Raw genomic sequence first — 16,047 nt, forward strand, 5'->3', positions numbered from 1 at the left:
CTAGTCAAAAAACGTTTAAAAAGAAAAGGGTAAATTTTTTAAAAATTTAGTAGAAGAAAATAAAAGAAAGAAAAAAAATTTAAAAAAAATGGAATTAACCACAAGACTAAAGAATCATGGGGAGAAAGCCATGAGTTCCGTACTTTGCTTTCTCCTCCTGTGGAATTCTGCTGCTGTCCTAGGTATTGAACCTGCTTTCCTTGATAGATGAGCTTCGTCCTGGCTGGATATTTTGTTGATCTTCTGGGGGAGGGGCTTGTGTAGTGACTCTCAAGTGTCTTTGCCTGAGGCGGAATTTCTCCGCCCTTACTGGGGCTGGACTATGTAATCAGCTCGGGTTCGCTTTTGGGAGCTTTTGTTCCCTGAACGCTTTCCGTAGAGTTCTGGAGGACAGGAATGAAAATGGCGGCCTCCCAGTCTCCGGCCCAGAGGAGCCGAGAGCCCGGGGCTCCACTCCTCAGTGTGCCCCCAGAGGACAGCACCCAATCACTCCCATATCCCCAGCCTCCAGCTGTGCTCCGAGCTCACCGAGCCTGCGACCGGTTCAAGGTAACCCCGAACTGAGAGTTCAGTCTTCGGCTCTGTCTCTGTAGCCGGCTTCTCTGTTCTAACACCTGTGAGCTCTGCGACACTCCGACACCCCTGATCCTTCTGTGACCCTGCAGGACCTGGGGCCACACTGACCCTACATGGGCTTCACCTGGTTTAGCCTCTGGAGCAATGTCCCTCAGTGGAACAGACTTTTAAAAGTCTTGATTTTGTGTTCCATTGCTCCGCCTCTTGCCAGGAGCGGCCCCTCCTCCCACGGTCTATCTTCCCATCGCTTTGGATTCACTTCTCCGCTAGTCCTACCTTTCAGAAAGTGGCTGATTTTCTGTTTCTAGAATTGCTGTTCTTCTCTTCGATCTCCCGTTGGATTTGTAGGTGTTTGCAATGTTTAGATAAGCTATCGAGCTGATCTCCTGCTACCAGATGTAGTTTCAGCCTGCTACTTCTCCGCCATCTTGACTCCTCCCGCGAGACTTTCTTTTTTTATGCGAGTTTAGCATGGTTGCACCATACAAGATCAATGCATAACATCAGTTGCATAGTTTGTATTGGAAACTACCAAACAGAAATTGGATTTTTAAATTCCAATTCCAATAACATCAAATATACAACATACCTAAGGAAAAATATGACAAAATAGGGGCAAGACATACACTGAAAATGTTATAAAAACTCTTTTGAGAATATATGAAGAACTTAATAAATAGAAACAAATATTGAGCTCCTGGGCCAGCTGACTCAATACTCTTTGGATGTGAATTATCCCCAAATATCTTTTTAGATTCAAACAATCCAATAAACATTTGAATGGGCACACATTTATTATTTTCCAAAGTGATCTAATGCATACAGCAATGTAAAGAAACTTCATTAGGTCACCCAACTTTAAGAAGAACAAAGCTGGGAACTTATCTTATCTCATTTCAAGGTCTATTATAAAGCTGCTATATTCAAAACAGTGTGTTGTTCTCAGGCAGATAGACAAGCAGATCAATGGGACAGCCTAGAGAATCCAGAAACACACCTGCTTGCATTGGTCAACTAATTCTCAACACGGATCTGTAGGCAATTTAGTGGAGAAAACATCGTCTTCAAAACAAATGGCAGTAGAAATCTTAGACATTGATATGAACCTATAGCAACACCACCACAAAAATCCAGGCATCACAGCTTGTACAAATTCAATTCCAAATGGAACATAGACCAGTATGTAAAAAGGAAATGAATAATCCATTTAGAATAAAACAAGGACAAGATCTTTGTGACCTTGGATTAAAAAAATAATTTGTAAACACAATAACAATGGTGTGGGCCATAATAAAAATATATATAAAATGCACTTCATTAAAACTGATACTTTTTCAGCAGGACAAGTTTATGATGAGGTTCAAATTCAAGATTTGAAGATATTGATGGGACACCTGTGTATGTCTCTAAGGGGAGTCCTATAGTGTGTGTGTCAGGGGAGGATATACAAAATATGATAAGCTATCTTCTCTGTGGATTCATACAGGCTACTTTGGGTAAAGCACAGTGTTGAAATGGACAAACTGTAAAATCATCAAGATTTGATAACCTCTGTGCTGAAAGGCTATATAGGGGAGGAGAGCTCTTGTCTTTTTCCCTTCTCTGTTCTTTGGCTCATCTAGCAATTAAACTGACATAAAACAGATTAACAGAAGAAAAACAAACTTCAATTTCCTATGTATAGGAACCCCAAAGAAATGAAACTCCCTGACAGTCAGGAAACTGAACTGAATATGTTCTCCTGAGCTAAGGAAAGGGGGTAGGAATTCAGCGGGCACAGAGGAGAATTTGAACAAGGAAGCCCTGCAGAGACCCCCACAGTTTACCAGGCCCACCCCACATTCTTTGTAGTTTTCTCTGTTGGTATCTCTCTTCCTAGACCAGGCCGTCTGTCTAAATTCTTTTAGACTGTTACTGGGGAAGAAGCAAACTCCTCTTGAACTCTTTGGGCCTGATTATTTTCAGCACAAAAAAATCCAAGTATCTAAGTGGCACACTGGGACAGTCTGCCCTGACCCCGTCAGATAGACTCCTTCATTTACTCAGGGTTACAAAACTTTCAAACCCTGGAAACAGCATTAAATTTAGAAATACCATTTTCTTGCTTCTGGCTATGCAAGTCAGTTATTTAAACGCTAAAACTTTTGTGTCTTTCTATGCAAATTAGAGGTAATAATAGGTCAAAATATGCAAAATTGTAAGTTTTTAAAAATTCAATGAATTTTCTTAGATTTTATTTATTTATTTTAGAGAGAGAGAGAGAGAAAAGCAGTGGGTCATACGGGCAGAGGGAGAAGGAGAAGGAGAAGCAGACTCAATGATGATGAGGGGCTACATCATTCCTGGGCACTGAGATCTGACCTAAGCTGAAGTTAGAGGCTCAAAGGTTGAGCCATCAAGGTGCCCACTTCCTCTTAAATTTTTCATCTTTCTTTTTTCTCCTACCTTCCATGTTCATAGGGAAAAAATGTTTATTGTTTTATCATTCCTTTTCATTTTCTCCTATCCCGCAACCATCCAGTCCAGCGAAGTTAGTCCCGAACCAGGGATAGTTCTGCACCCGTTCTCATATTGCAGATTGTTGACTGTATTGTTTTATCGACTCTACACACATAACATCTTGGTAATGGGGCATACTTGGACTGTAAATGCTTGTGTGTGGTTCTCTTTGTCCTATCTCATCTCACATTTTCCTCATAGCTAACCGGGTACTATTACAGGTTACAATGGTTTCCCTCTGATTCTTCAGAAAGCTGGATGAATTTACAGAACAGTCAAAATTTCTTGACCTGAGTGACTATGGCCTTTCGGGGTCTCCAGAGAAATAGCACCTGAGGCACGTTAATGCAAAGGAGGAAAGCAACACCCAGGGCAAATAGGGACATCACTCTGGGCAGTGGTTTAGCACATTGGCCAGGATTTCTCTAGAAATGCCTTTGGGAATGTTGACAACTTTCAGAGAACTATTAATTATTGTATGTCACCTAGAGTTTATATTTCATTGGCCCCAACAAAATTTTCTTCAGGAGTAGGCAGAAGCTTGATGATTTCCGGGACCTAAATACTCTAGTTACCTTTTGCAGGAATTTATATATATATATATATATATATATATATATATATATATATGTATATATATATAATTTTTTTTTAGTGGTCTAGCATTCAGATCTTAAATCAATACTTGAAATTCCTAGTCTACTTTCCTGGGTGATAACAACACCTTTCTTCATCTCTGATAGATTCAGTAAGTATTTGAAATCCACTGCCGTTCTGAAACTGTAGAAGGAGTGAGTCACATTGAGATTTCCAAAATATTGTAGAGAATGAATCTGGAACTATGTGAATTACTGATTTATAATTCTCTTCATTTTATTGCAGATTTCGGTGCTGGGGATGATTTGGCACAGTGAGTATCCAGGGGATGGAATATAGCCTAAAACTAACCTGCCAGACTCTCAGATCTTATGCTTAGTGAATTATCCTTGTCATCGTGGCTTGGGAAGGGTTCCACCAAACACAGTCTAGACTAATTATATCGTCTTATTGCATACAATTTGATTCCAATACTATAACTTCTTTTGCACTATATGCTAATTCCATTCCTATAAAGATGCTTTACATATGTTAGTTTTAATTGTGTATTATTCATTGAATTTCCTTGAGTGAATTTCATTGTGTCCCGTTCTTGTACTTATGTCCTACCCTCCATCTTGTTGTTGAGAAGTAGCCTTGTTTATGTTTGAATATGTACATTAATGAGAAATTCCTATATTTCAAGCACTTGTCATCCTAGAATAGTTTCATCTGAGTTAACTAATTTAAATTTATAGCATGCTCTTCTGCTACACTAAGGGAAAACATGAACATGTGATGGAAGCTTTATCTTTTACATATATGTTTGAGAAAGAGGGAGAGAGCATGAGTGGGGCGTGAGCCCCGGGGCAGGGAGAGATACAGGGAAGGAAAGAAGCAGACTCCCTGCTGAGCAGGTAACAGGATGCAAGGCTTGATTCCAGGACCCTGAGATCAGGACCTGAGCCAAGGACAGCAGCTTAACTGACTCAACCACCCAGGTACACATGATGGAAGCTTTAATTTAAACATAAAAGCCTCTATTCTTATACTGATAGTTTAACTAAAGGCACACTCAGAATTTTTATTTAGAATAACCTAGAAAGTAAAGTAATCAGCTATATTTTTACAGTGCAAAAAATCAATCTGAGCATTAAGGTTAAGCATTCCCTAAGAGGACCAATTGGGCATCCAACTAACATAAATATTTTCCCCAACAGATTCTTGAAACTGAAGTTTACCTGATCAGTTATGAGGTCCATGTTATGGTATTTTATTTTATTTTATTTTCCACTGGCCTTGGTTGTGTGGAGGTGCATGACGCTTTCTGTGGTTCTAAACTAATCTGTTTTGAACCAAAGTGTCACGGGCTATTTCTTATTAGCTCATGTATTCCGCATTAAAATTCTGAATTTCGTAATGATATCTTCATTGTAAAAGGAGTAAGATGGAGTTTAGAGAGATGAGGGAATTCACTCAAGGACTGCACTGGTCGGTTTCCTTAAGACACCTCAATGTTTCTCCCTCTTCCTGTGTTGTGCTCTTCTAACCACTGGTTCAGTGGTTGTCTGATGTTTTTTTACACATCAACTCTAACTTCAGTTTTTAACACAAGAGGTGTCTATAATATCTCTGCCATCAAAATGTTATTTTTATGGCAATATATCTCCTCCCTTTTTCCCTTTTACATCTGCTCTCTGCAGCGATCATGTGTAATGACCCTCAGGTTACAGGTTGAGATGGGTAAGTAGCACGATTATGGATTCAATGCCAATGATGGTCTAGAAACAAGGAAGAATCCTGATTTAAACAATCTACATGTTGGTAAAACTGAAGGGAAATTATTTAAAATGACCTAGAATGAGAGAATTCCAGACAACATTTGTTATGTAGTTCGTATATCTTTATTTCCATAAATACTCAGGAAGAGAGACTCTGTGTCTGTTCACCCATCATCTTGCATATTCTTTTCTAGTCAGTTATGGATTCAAGATAGTCTTTTCATGCATTCCTCACGACACCCATCATCATCCCACCCAGTTTTCTTCCATGAAATTAGTCCCAGATTGAGGGAGAACCAGGATTTCTGTCTCTAGACATTCACAGAGTGTAACTCCTGCATCCTGAGAAATGATTAGATTTTCTTGATCTAAGTTTCTTCTTTTTTAAAATCAGAGATCTGGATTAGCCAAGTGAATTCTGCCTTAAAATTGTTTGCAGTCTTCTTGCTTAATAATTCTTCTTAAACCAAATTGATTTAGGTAAATAACTGTTTCTGAAAAATTAACATTTTCTACCTTATTAACAAAGAATAAACATCACTTGCAATGAGTAGAAAATAGGTCAATGAATTCTACCTCCCTAAAACTTTTCAACTAAAGTGTAGTTAAAATTAAATGCTGAATATTCTTTAACTCAATATTATTTTCAAAAAGTAAAAATTACTCCTTTGTGAACTTAGAATTTAGAATAATAATTTAAAGCAGAATTGCTCTCCAACTTTATGGACCATTTTCTGAATGCCTTTCTCTTAACTCTCTCTCTATATATATGATAAATAATTAATGTTATAATATATCATATCAACTATATACAGATAGGATATATATAATATATAGAGAGATATACTACATATATATGTATAGATGTATGTATCTATATATGATACTCTCTAAGACTATACAACACATAAATATTAATTTTGAGATTCTCCACTGTTGATGATTTCTATATAACTTTGCTACAAATGCATTCTGAGTTTTTTTTTTAAAATAGACATCTAGAAGCCTAGATAAGACAGTCCCAGCAGGTCCAGAGAAATATAGGAAGTGCACTAGCTGTTCAAACTCACTGGGGACAGATAATTCCTCATCATTGAGGAATAAAACTCCTTGAAATACATTTTCTCTATTCTTAACTTATGTACTGATTAAATAATGTTTTTAAATTACACATCAGATACAAAAGATGCAAATACATATTTGTTTCAACAAATATCGCTGAGTATGTGACCACTAAGTTTGACTAATGTTACCTTCTGTATCATCCCCTTTTTTGACACAAGGTCCTTAGATTTATACAAACACATGAAATTTTGACAAGAGCATGACATAGGCACTATTGAAACATACTTGAGCAACTCAACGATTTTATCTGTCCTTTAATGATTGTCATCGCAAACATCAATAACAGTATTTACATTTTTAAAATTCTCTTTAAAACATGAAATGTAACTAGGAAAAATGAATGAAATTGCTAATTTATTTCCACAATTTCCATCATGAATAGACATTCTCTATTTGTTGTATAGTTTTTTCCCCCACTCTTCACTTTATAAAATAACAGCGATTCCATTGGTTTACCATGACCCATTGGCAATATTTGGTCAAAGAGCAAAAAAAAAAAAAAATGACTGTGCTTTATATAAATTAAGCTTCAGCAATTCAGACTGTTATGTTTGCATTTCCTGAGGTATCAGTGCCAGATGATTCACGGAATTTGTCCAGAAAAGAGTGAAAATAGGAAAGTTGACCTCATGTATTAGGCACACAAATTTAAGATACATACAACAGGGATGCCTGGGTGGCTGAGTGGGTTAAAGCCTCTGCCTTCAGCACAGGTCATGATTCCAGGGTCCTGGGATTGAACCCCACATGAGGCTTCCCGCTCTCTGCCTGCCTTTCTGCCTACTTGTGATCTGTCTGCCAAATAAGTAACTAAAATCTTTAAAAAAATAAAAGATACATACAAGAAAGTATTTTTTGACTTGGCAGAATTTTTATAAATATTATTTCTTATCTAACTAATATAATTAATAATGAATAGTCTTTCATTTTCAAAATATTTAAATATTTAAAATCATTATCAGTAAAACTGAGTAACATACATAATCATTCCCATTATAAAATTATTACACAATACTTCCATAGAATCAAACACAATAAAACAGGAGAAAGCAGCTTAATTTAAGAAATCAATAACAATTAACATTAATATAATATTCATGTCAACCTACTCTTAGTAAACTTTATTCATTGTGTTCATATTATTAAGTTTTCACCACATTTCTGTTTATTTCCTTCAGATACATACTCATTTGTGTGGAACATATAGCAAACTCAAGTATATGGAGAAGCAGAGAAACATCTCAGAATTCATACTTCTAGGACTTTCGTATGACCAGAACATAGAAATATTTTGCTTTGTCCACTTCTTATTCTGTTATATTGCCCTGCTGGCAGGAAACCTTCTGATCCTTGTCTCCATTCGATGCAGTCCTCTTTTTCACCAACCCATGTACTACTTCCTCAGCCACTTATCCTCTATGGACATCTGCTATACCTCTAGCATTACACCCAAATTAATTGGTGACCTACTTGGAGGGACAAAAACCATCTCCTATGGTAATTGCATGTTACAACTATTTGCTGTGCACTTCTTTGGAGGTACTGAGATCTTCATTCTGACCGCCATGGCCTTTGATCGCTATGCTGCCATCTGCAAACTTCTCCACTACCTACTTATCATGAACAGGACAAGGTGTCATCTCCTAGTCTTGGCTGCTTGGGCTGGTGGGGCTCTCCATTCTTTTCCTCAATTATTGATGGCAATCCAATTGCCGTTTTGTGGTCCTAATGAACTCGATCACTACTTTTGTGATATCTTCCCTCTGCTGAAAGTTGCCTGCACTGATACCTACATCACCGGGATCCTTGTGGTTGCCAATTCAGGTATGGTCTCCTTAGTTACCTTTGTCGTCTTGTTTGTTTCTTATGTCATTATTTTGTTTAGTCTAAGACATCACTCAGCTGAGGGAAGACGCAAAGCCCTCTCCACCTGTGGTTCTCATATCACTGTGGTCAGCTTATTTTTTGGGCCTTTGATCTTTGCCTATCTTCAAACTCCAGCCAGTTTCCCTGAGGACAAAGTATTTGCTTTATTTCATACCATCGTTGCTCCTATGTTCAATCCCTTAATCTATACTCTGAGAAATACAGAGATGAAAAATGCCATGAGGAAAGTTTTGTGTCAAACATTATTTTCAAAGGAAGTACACAATTAATTCAAGCAAACTTAGCAAATTTACCAAAAAAAAAAAAAAAGGAGGGGGGTCTTGATGTGACTAAACGAGCTAAGAAATATTTCATAGTCTTTATATTCCAAGGCTATCATGAATAGAATGCATGAAAGGAAGTGGAAATATAAAGAAATTTCAAGGTATATGTAAATGAATCCTAATTCCCACATACGAGGATTAATTGAAAACTTAGTTTTATGAAGTATTAAGGAGGTGTGATTAGCATCACCTGTAGAAAAAACTGCCAAATCAAATAAAGCAACACTATTCGGTTAGTGAATCATAAAGACAAAACAATTTTAATGACAGTTCTATTAAAAATCCTGGGCTTATATGCCAGTTCTCATAGTGATACACATTCTTTGCTTGTGATGAAGCTGAAATCTAAAACTAAAATAATGACTTTAAGTCATCACAGGTATCTTTATGATAGCACATTCTTTTCTACTTCCTCTAAGGGCATTCAGAGATCAGCTGTACAATGAAGAAATCGTATAAGAGAACCTGTTTTAGATCAGCTCCTCGTCATCAGTTCTCCTGAATTCATATTAAAAATAATAGTAATACCTAGTTAAGACAGAGCAGGAGTCAATAATTCAGGATGCTAAAAACATAATTACTTGTTTTTCCACCATTGACCAGAATACAAAACATTTCTCATAAAACCTAAGGGATTGAATAAAAAATGTAATTGTTGACAATCCCTACCTGCCTCCAGTTGGTAAGAGGAAAGTTAATGGATCTAGAAATGAAGAGTTTCTATGCTATAGAGGGGTGGAGGGAAGCCTAGCAAAGACAGATTAAGATATGGTCAACCAACAAAAGAAAATTAAACTACATTTTGCAAGCACATTTTGGCTGCATATACACATTTATAACTGTTTTATTTTTTTTTTAATTTCCCATTTTATTTATTTTTTTTTCAGCATAACAGTATTCATTGTTTTTGCACAACACTCAGTGCTCCATGCAAAACGTGCCCTCCCTATTACCCACCACCTGTTCCCCCAACCTCCCACCCCTGACCCTTCAAAACCCTCAGGTTGTTTTTCAGAGTCCATAGTCTCTTATGGTTTGCCTCTCCTCCCCAATGTCCATAGCCCCCTCCCCCTCTCCCAATCCCACCTCCCCCCAGCAACCCCCAGTTTGTTTTGTGAGATTAAGAGTCATTTATGGTTTGTCTCCCTCCCAATCCCATCTTGTTTCATTTATTCTTCTCCTATCCCCCTACCCCCCATGTTGCTTCTCCATGTCCTCATATCAGGGAGATCATATGATAGTTGTCTTTCTCCGATTGACTTATTTCACTAAGCATGATACGCTATAGTTCCATCCACGTCGTCGCAAATGGCAAGATTTCATTTCTTTTGATGGCTGCATAGTATTCCATTGTGTATATATACCACCTCTTCTTTATCCATTCATCTGTTGGTGGACATCTAGGTTCTTTCCATAGTTTGGCTATTGTAGACATTGTTGCTATAATCATTCGGGTACACGTGCCCCTACGGATCACTACGTCTGTATCTTTAGGGTAAATACCCAATAGTGCAATTGCTGGGTCTTAGGGTAGTTCTATTTTCAACATTTTGAGGAACCTCCATGCTGTTTTCCAGAGTGGTTGGACCAGCTTGCATTCCCACCAACAGTGGAGGAGGGTTCCCCATTCTCCGCATCCTCGCCAGCATCTGTCATTTCCTGATTGTTCATTTTAGCCATTCTGACTGGTGTGAGGTGATATCTCATTGTGGTTTTTTTTTTTTCCATTTTATTTATTTTTTCAGCGTAACAGTATTCATTCTTTTTGCACAACACCCAGTGCTCCATGCAAAACGTGCCCTCCCCATTACCCACCACCTGTTCCCCCAACCTCCCACCCCTGATCCTCCTAAACCCTCAGATTGTTTCTCAGAGTCCACAGTCTCTTATGGTTCGCCTCCCCTCCCCAATGTCCATAGCCCGCTCCCCCTCTCCCAATCCCACCTCCCCCCAGCAACCCCCAGTTTGTTTTGTGAGATTAAGAGTCATTTATGGTTTGTCTCCCTCCCAATCCCATCTTGTTTCATTTATTCTTCTCCTATCCCCCTACCCCCCCATGTTGCTTCTCCATGTCCTCATATCAGGGAGATCATATGATAGTTGTCTTTCTCCGATTGACTTATTTCACTAAGCATGATACGCTCTAGTTCCATCCACGTCGTCGCAAATGGCAAGATTTCATTTCTTTTGATGGCTGCATAGTATTCCATTGTGTATATATACCACATCTTCTTGATCCATTCATCTGTTGATGGACATCTAGGTTCTTTCCATAGTCTGGCTATTGTAGACATTGCTGCTATAAACATTCGGGTACACGTGCCCCTTCGGATCACTATGTTTGTATCTTTAGGGTAAATACCCAGTAGTGCAATTGCTGGGTCATAGGGTAGTTCTATTTTCAACATTTTGAGGAACCTCCATGCTGTTTTCCAGAGTGGTTGCACCAGCTTGCATTCCCACCAACAGTGGAGGAGGGTTCCCCTTTCTCCACATCCTCGCCAGCATCTGTCATTTCCTGACTTGTTCATTTTAGCCATTCTGACTGGTGTGAGGTGATATCTCATTGTGGTTTTGATTTGTATTTCCCTGATGCCGAGTGATGTGGAGCACTTTTTCATGTGTCTGTTGGCCATCTGGATGTCTTCTTTGCAGAAATGTCTGTTCATGTCCTCTGCCCATTTCTTGATTGGATTGTTTGTTCTTTGGGTGTTGAGTTTGCTAAGTTCCTTATAGATTTTGGATACTAGTCCTTTATCTGATATGTCGTTTGCAATTATCTTCTCCCATTCTGTCAGTTGTCTTTTGGTTTTGTTAACTGTTTCCTTTGCTGTGCAAAAGGAAATCCCAATTTGATCTTGATGAAGTCCCAATAGTTCATTTTTGCCCTTGCTTCCCTTGCCTTTGCCGTTGTTCCTAGGAAGATGTTGCTGCGGCTGAGGTCGAAGAGGTTGCTGCCTGTGTTCTCCTCAAGGATTTTGATGGATTCCTTTCTCACATTGAGGTCCTTCATCCATTTGGAGTCTATTTTCGTGTGTGGTAAGGAAGTGGTCCAATTTCATTTTTTTGCATGTGGCTGTCCAATTTTCCCAGCACCATTTATTGAAGAGGCTGTCTTTTTTCCATTGGACATTCTTTCCTGCTTTGTCGAAGATTAGTTGACATAGAGTTGAGGGTCTATTTCTGGGCTCTCTATTCTGTTCCATTGATCTATGTTTATGTTTTTGTGCCAGTACCATGCTGTCTTGATGATGACAGCTTTGTAATACAACTTGAAGTCCGGAATTGTGATGCCACCAACGTTGGCTTTCTTTTTCAATATTCCTTTGGCTATTCGAGGTCTTTTCTGGTTCCATATAAATTTTAGGATTATTTGTTCCATTTCTTTGAAAAAAATGGATGGTATTTTGATAGGGATTGCATTAAATGTGTAGATTGCTTTAGGTAGCATAGACATTTTCACAATATTTATTCTTCCAATCCAGGAGCATGGAACATTTTTCGATTTCTTTGTGTCTTCCTCAATTTCTTTCATGAGTACTTTATAATTTTCTGTGTATAGATTCTTAGCCTTTTTGGTTAGGTTTATTCCTAGGTATCTTATAATTTTGGGTGCAATTGTAAATGGGATTGACTCCTTAATTTCTCTTTCTTCAGTCTTGTTGTTGGTGAACAGAAATGCAACTGATTTCTGTGCATTGATTTTATATCCTGACACTTTATTGAATTCCTATATAAGTTCTAGCAGTTTTGGAGTGGAGTCTTTTGGGTTTTCCACATATAGTATCATATCATCTGCGAAGAGTGATAGTTTGACTTCTTCTTTACCAATTTGGATGCCTTTACTTTCTTTTTGTTGTCTGAGTGCTGAGGCTAGGACTTCTAGTACTATGTTGAATAGCAGTGGTGATAATGGACATCCCTGCCGTGTTCCTGACCTTAGCGGAAAAGCTTTCAGTTTTTCTCCATTGAGAATGATATTTGCGGTGGGTTTTTCATAGATGGCTTTGATAATATTGAGGTATGTGCCCTCTATCCCTACACTTTGAAGAGTTTTGATCAGGAAGGGATGCTGTACTTTGTCAAATGCTTTTTCAGCATCTATTGAGAGTATCATATGGTTCTTGTTCTCTCTTTTATTAATGTGTTCTATCACATTGATTGATTTGCGGATGTTGAACCAACCCTGCAGCCCTGGAATAAATCCCACTTGATCGTGGTGAATAATCCTTTTAATGTACTGTTGAATCCTATTGGCTAGTATTTTGGCGAGAATTTTTGCGTCTGTGTTCATCAAGGATATTGGTCTGTAGTTCTCTTTTTTGGTAGGATCCTTGTCTGGTTTTGGGATCAAGGTGATGCTGGCCTCATAAAATGAGTTTGGAAGTTTTCCTTCCATTTCTATTTTTTGGAACAGTTTCAGGAGAATAGGAATGAGTTCTTCTTTAAATGTTTGGTAGAATTCCCCTGGGAAGCCGTCTGGCCCTGGGCTTTTGTTTGTTTGGAGATTTTTGATGACTGTTTCAATCTCCTTACTGGTTATGGGCCTGTTCAGGTTTTCTATTTCTTCCTGGTTCAGTTGTGGTAGTTTATAAGTCTCTAGGAATGCGTCCATTTCTTCCAGATTGTCCAATTTGTTGGCGTAGAGTTGCTCATAGTATGTTCTTATAATTGTCTGTATTTCTTTGGTGTTAGTTGTGATCTCTCCTCTTTCATTCATGATTTTATTGATTTGGGTCCTTTCTCTTTTCTTTTGGATGAGTCTGGCCAGGGGTTTATCAATCCTATTGATTCTTTCAAAGAACCAGCTCCTAGTTTCATTGATTTTTTCTATTGTTTTTTTGGTTTCTATTTCATTAATTTCTGCTCTGATCTTCCTGATTTCTCTTCTCCTACTGGGTTTAGGGTTTCTTTCTTGTTCTTTCTCCAGCTCCTTTACGTGTAGGGTTAGGTTGTGTACTTGAGACCTTTCTTGTTTCTTGAGAAAGGCTTGTACCGCTATATAGTTTCCTCTCAGGACTGCCTTTGCTGTGTCCCACAGATTTTGAACTGTTGTGTTTTCATTATCATTTGTTTCCATGAATTTTTTCAGTTCTTCTTTAATTTCTTGGTTGACCCATTCATTCTTTAGAAGGATGCTGTTTAGTCTCCATGTATTTGGGTTCTTTCCAGCTTTCCTCTTGTGATTGAATTCTAGCTTCAGAGCATTGTGGTCTGAAAATATGCAGGGAATGATCCCAATCTTTTGATACCATTTGAGACATGATTTGTGACCCAGGATGTGATCTATTCTGGAGAAGGTTCCATGTGCACTAGAGAAGAATGTGTATTCTGTTGCTTTGGGATGAAATGTTCTGAATATATCTGTGATGTCCATCTGGTCAGTGTTTTGTTTCAGGCCTTTATTTGCTTGTTGATCTTTTGCTTGGATGATCTGTCCATTTCAGTGAGGGAAGTGTTAAAGTCCCCTACTATTATTGTATTATTATTGATGTGTTTCTTTGATTTTGTTATTAATTGGTTGATATAGTTGGCTGCTCCCACGTTAGGGGCATAGATATTTAAAATTGTTAGATCTTCTTGTTGGACAGACCCTTTGAGTAGGATATAGTGTCCTTCCTCATCTCTTATTATAGTCTTTGGCTTAAAATCTAATTGATCTGATATAAGGATTGCCACCCCAGCTTTCTTCTGATGCCCATTAGCATGGTAAATTGTTTTCCACCCCCTCACTTTAAATCTGGAGGTGTCTTCGCGTCTAAAATGAGTTTCTTGTAGGCAACATACTGATGGGTTTTGTTTTTTTATCCATTCTGATACCCTGTGTCTTTTGATTGGGGCATTTAGCCCATTAACATTCAGGGTAACTATTGAGAGATATGAATTTAGTGCCATTATTAGTCTGTAAGGTGACTGTTACTGTATATTGTCTCTGTACCTTTCTGATCTACTACTTTTAGGTTCTCTCTTTGCTTAGAGGACCTCTTTCAATATTTCCTGTAGAGCTGGTTTGGTGTTTGCAAATTCTTTCAGTTTTTGTTTGTCCTGGAAGCTTTTTATCTCTCCTTCTATTTTCAATGATAGCCTAGCTGGATAGAGTATTCTTGGCTGCATGTTTTTCTCATTGAGTGCTCTGAATATATCATGCCAGCTCTTCCTGGCCTGCCAGGTCTCTGTGGATAAGTCTGCTGCCAATCTAATATTTTGACCATTGTATGTTACAGACTTCTTTTCTCGGGCTGCTTTCAGGATTTTCTCTTTGTCACTAAGACTTGTAAATTTTACTATTAGGTGACGGGGTGTGGGCCTATTTTTGTTGACTTTGAGGGGGGTTCTCTGCATCTCCTGGATTTTGATGCTTGTTCCCTTTGCCATATTAGGGAAATTCTCTCCAATAATTCTCTCCAATAGACCTTCTGCTCCCTTCTCTGTTTCTTCTTCTTCTGGAATCCCAATTATTCTAATGTTGTTTCGTCTTATGGTGTCACTTATCTCTCGAATTCTCCCCTCATGGTCCAGTAGCTGTTTGTCCCTCTTTTTTTCGGCTTCTTTATTCTCTGTCATTTGGTCTTCTATATCACTAATTCTTTCTTCTGCCTCATTGATCCTAGCAGTGAGAGCCTCCATTTTTGATTGCACCTCATTCATAGCTTTTTTGATTTCAACTTGTTTAGATTTTAGTTCTTTAATTTCTCCAGAAAGGGCTTTAATATCTCCAGAGAGGGTTTCTCTAATATCTTCCATGCCTTTTTCGAGCCCGGCTAGAATGTTCAGAATCATCATTCTGAACTCTTGATCTGACATATTACCAATGTCTGTGTTGATTAGGTCCCTAGCCTTCGGTACTGTCTCTTGTTCTTTTGTTTGTGGTGATTTTTTCCTCCTTGTCATTTTGTCCAGATAAGAGGATGTGAAGGAGCAAATAAAATACTAAAAGGGTGGCAAAGACCCCAGAAAAATGCGCTGTAACCAAATGAGAAGAGACCCCAAATTGTGGGGGGGAGAAAGGGGACAAAAAGAGGTTCAGAAAAAAAAAAGAAAGAAAAAAATTTAAAAAATAAAACAAATAATGAAAAAATATAAAAAAGAAAGAAAAAATATATATATTTAGATAAACTAGTCAAAAAACGTTAGAAAAGAAAAGGTTAAAAGTTTTAAAAAATTTAGCAGAAGAGGAAAAAAGAAAAAAAATTGAAAAAAGAAAAAAGCAAAAAAAAATTGAAGTAGCCGCAATACTAAAGAATCATGGGGAGAAAGCCATGAGTTCTTTGCTTTGCTTT

The 16,047-nt window shown here is 38.0% G+C and overlaps 1 protein-coding gene and 1 pseudogene across 1 annotated transcript; one reads left to right on the forward strand and one right to left on the reverse strand.

Moving 5' to 3' along the window:
* The window catches only part of LOC123948505, a 372,440-nt pseudogene that overhangs the window by 86,481 nt on the left and 269,912 nt on the right, over positions 1-16,047 (reverse strand).
* Positions 7,778-8,713, forward strand: LOC123948489 (olfactory receptor 4P4-like). The gene has a single exon (XM_046015670.1). The coding sequence runs from the start codon at positions 7,778-7,780 to the stop codon at positions 8,711-8,713; it is 936 nt and encodes a 311-aa protein (XP_045871626.1).

Source organism: Meles meles, chromosome 8 (assembly GCF_922984935.1).
Source record: "Meles meles chromosome 8, mMelMel3.1 paternal haplotype, whole genome shotgun sequence".
In the NCBI taxonomy this organism is placed as follows: Eukaryota; Metazoa; Chordata; class Mammalia; order Carnivora; family Mustelidae; genus Meles; species Meles meles.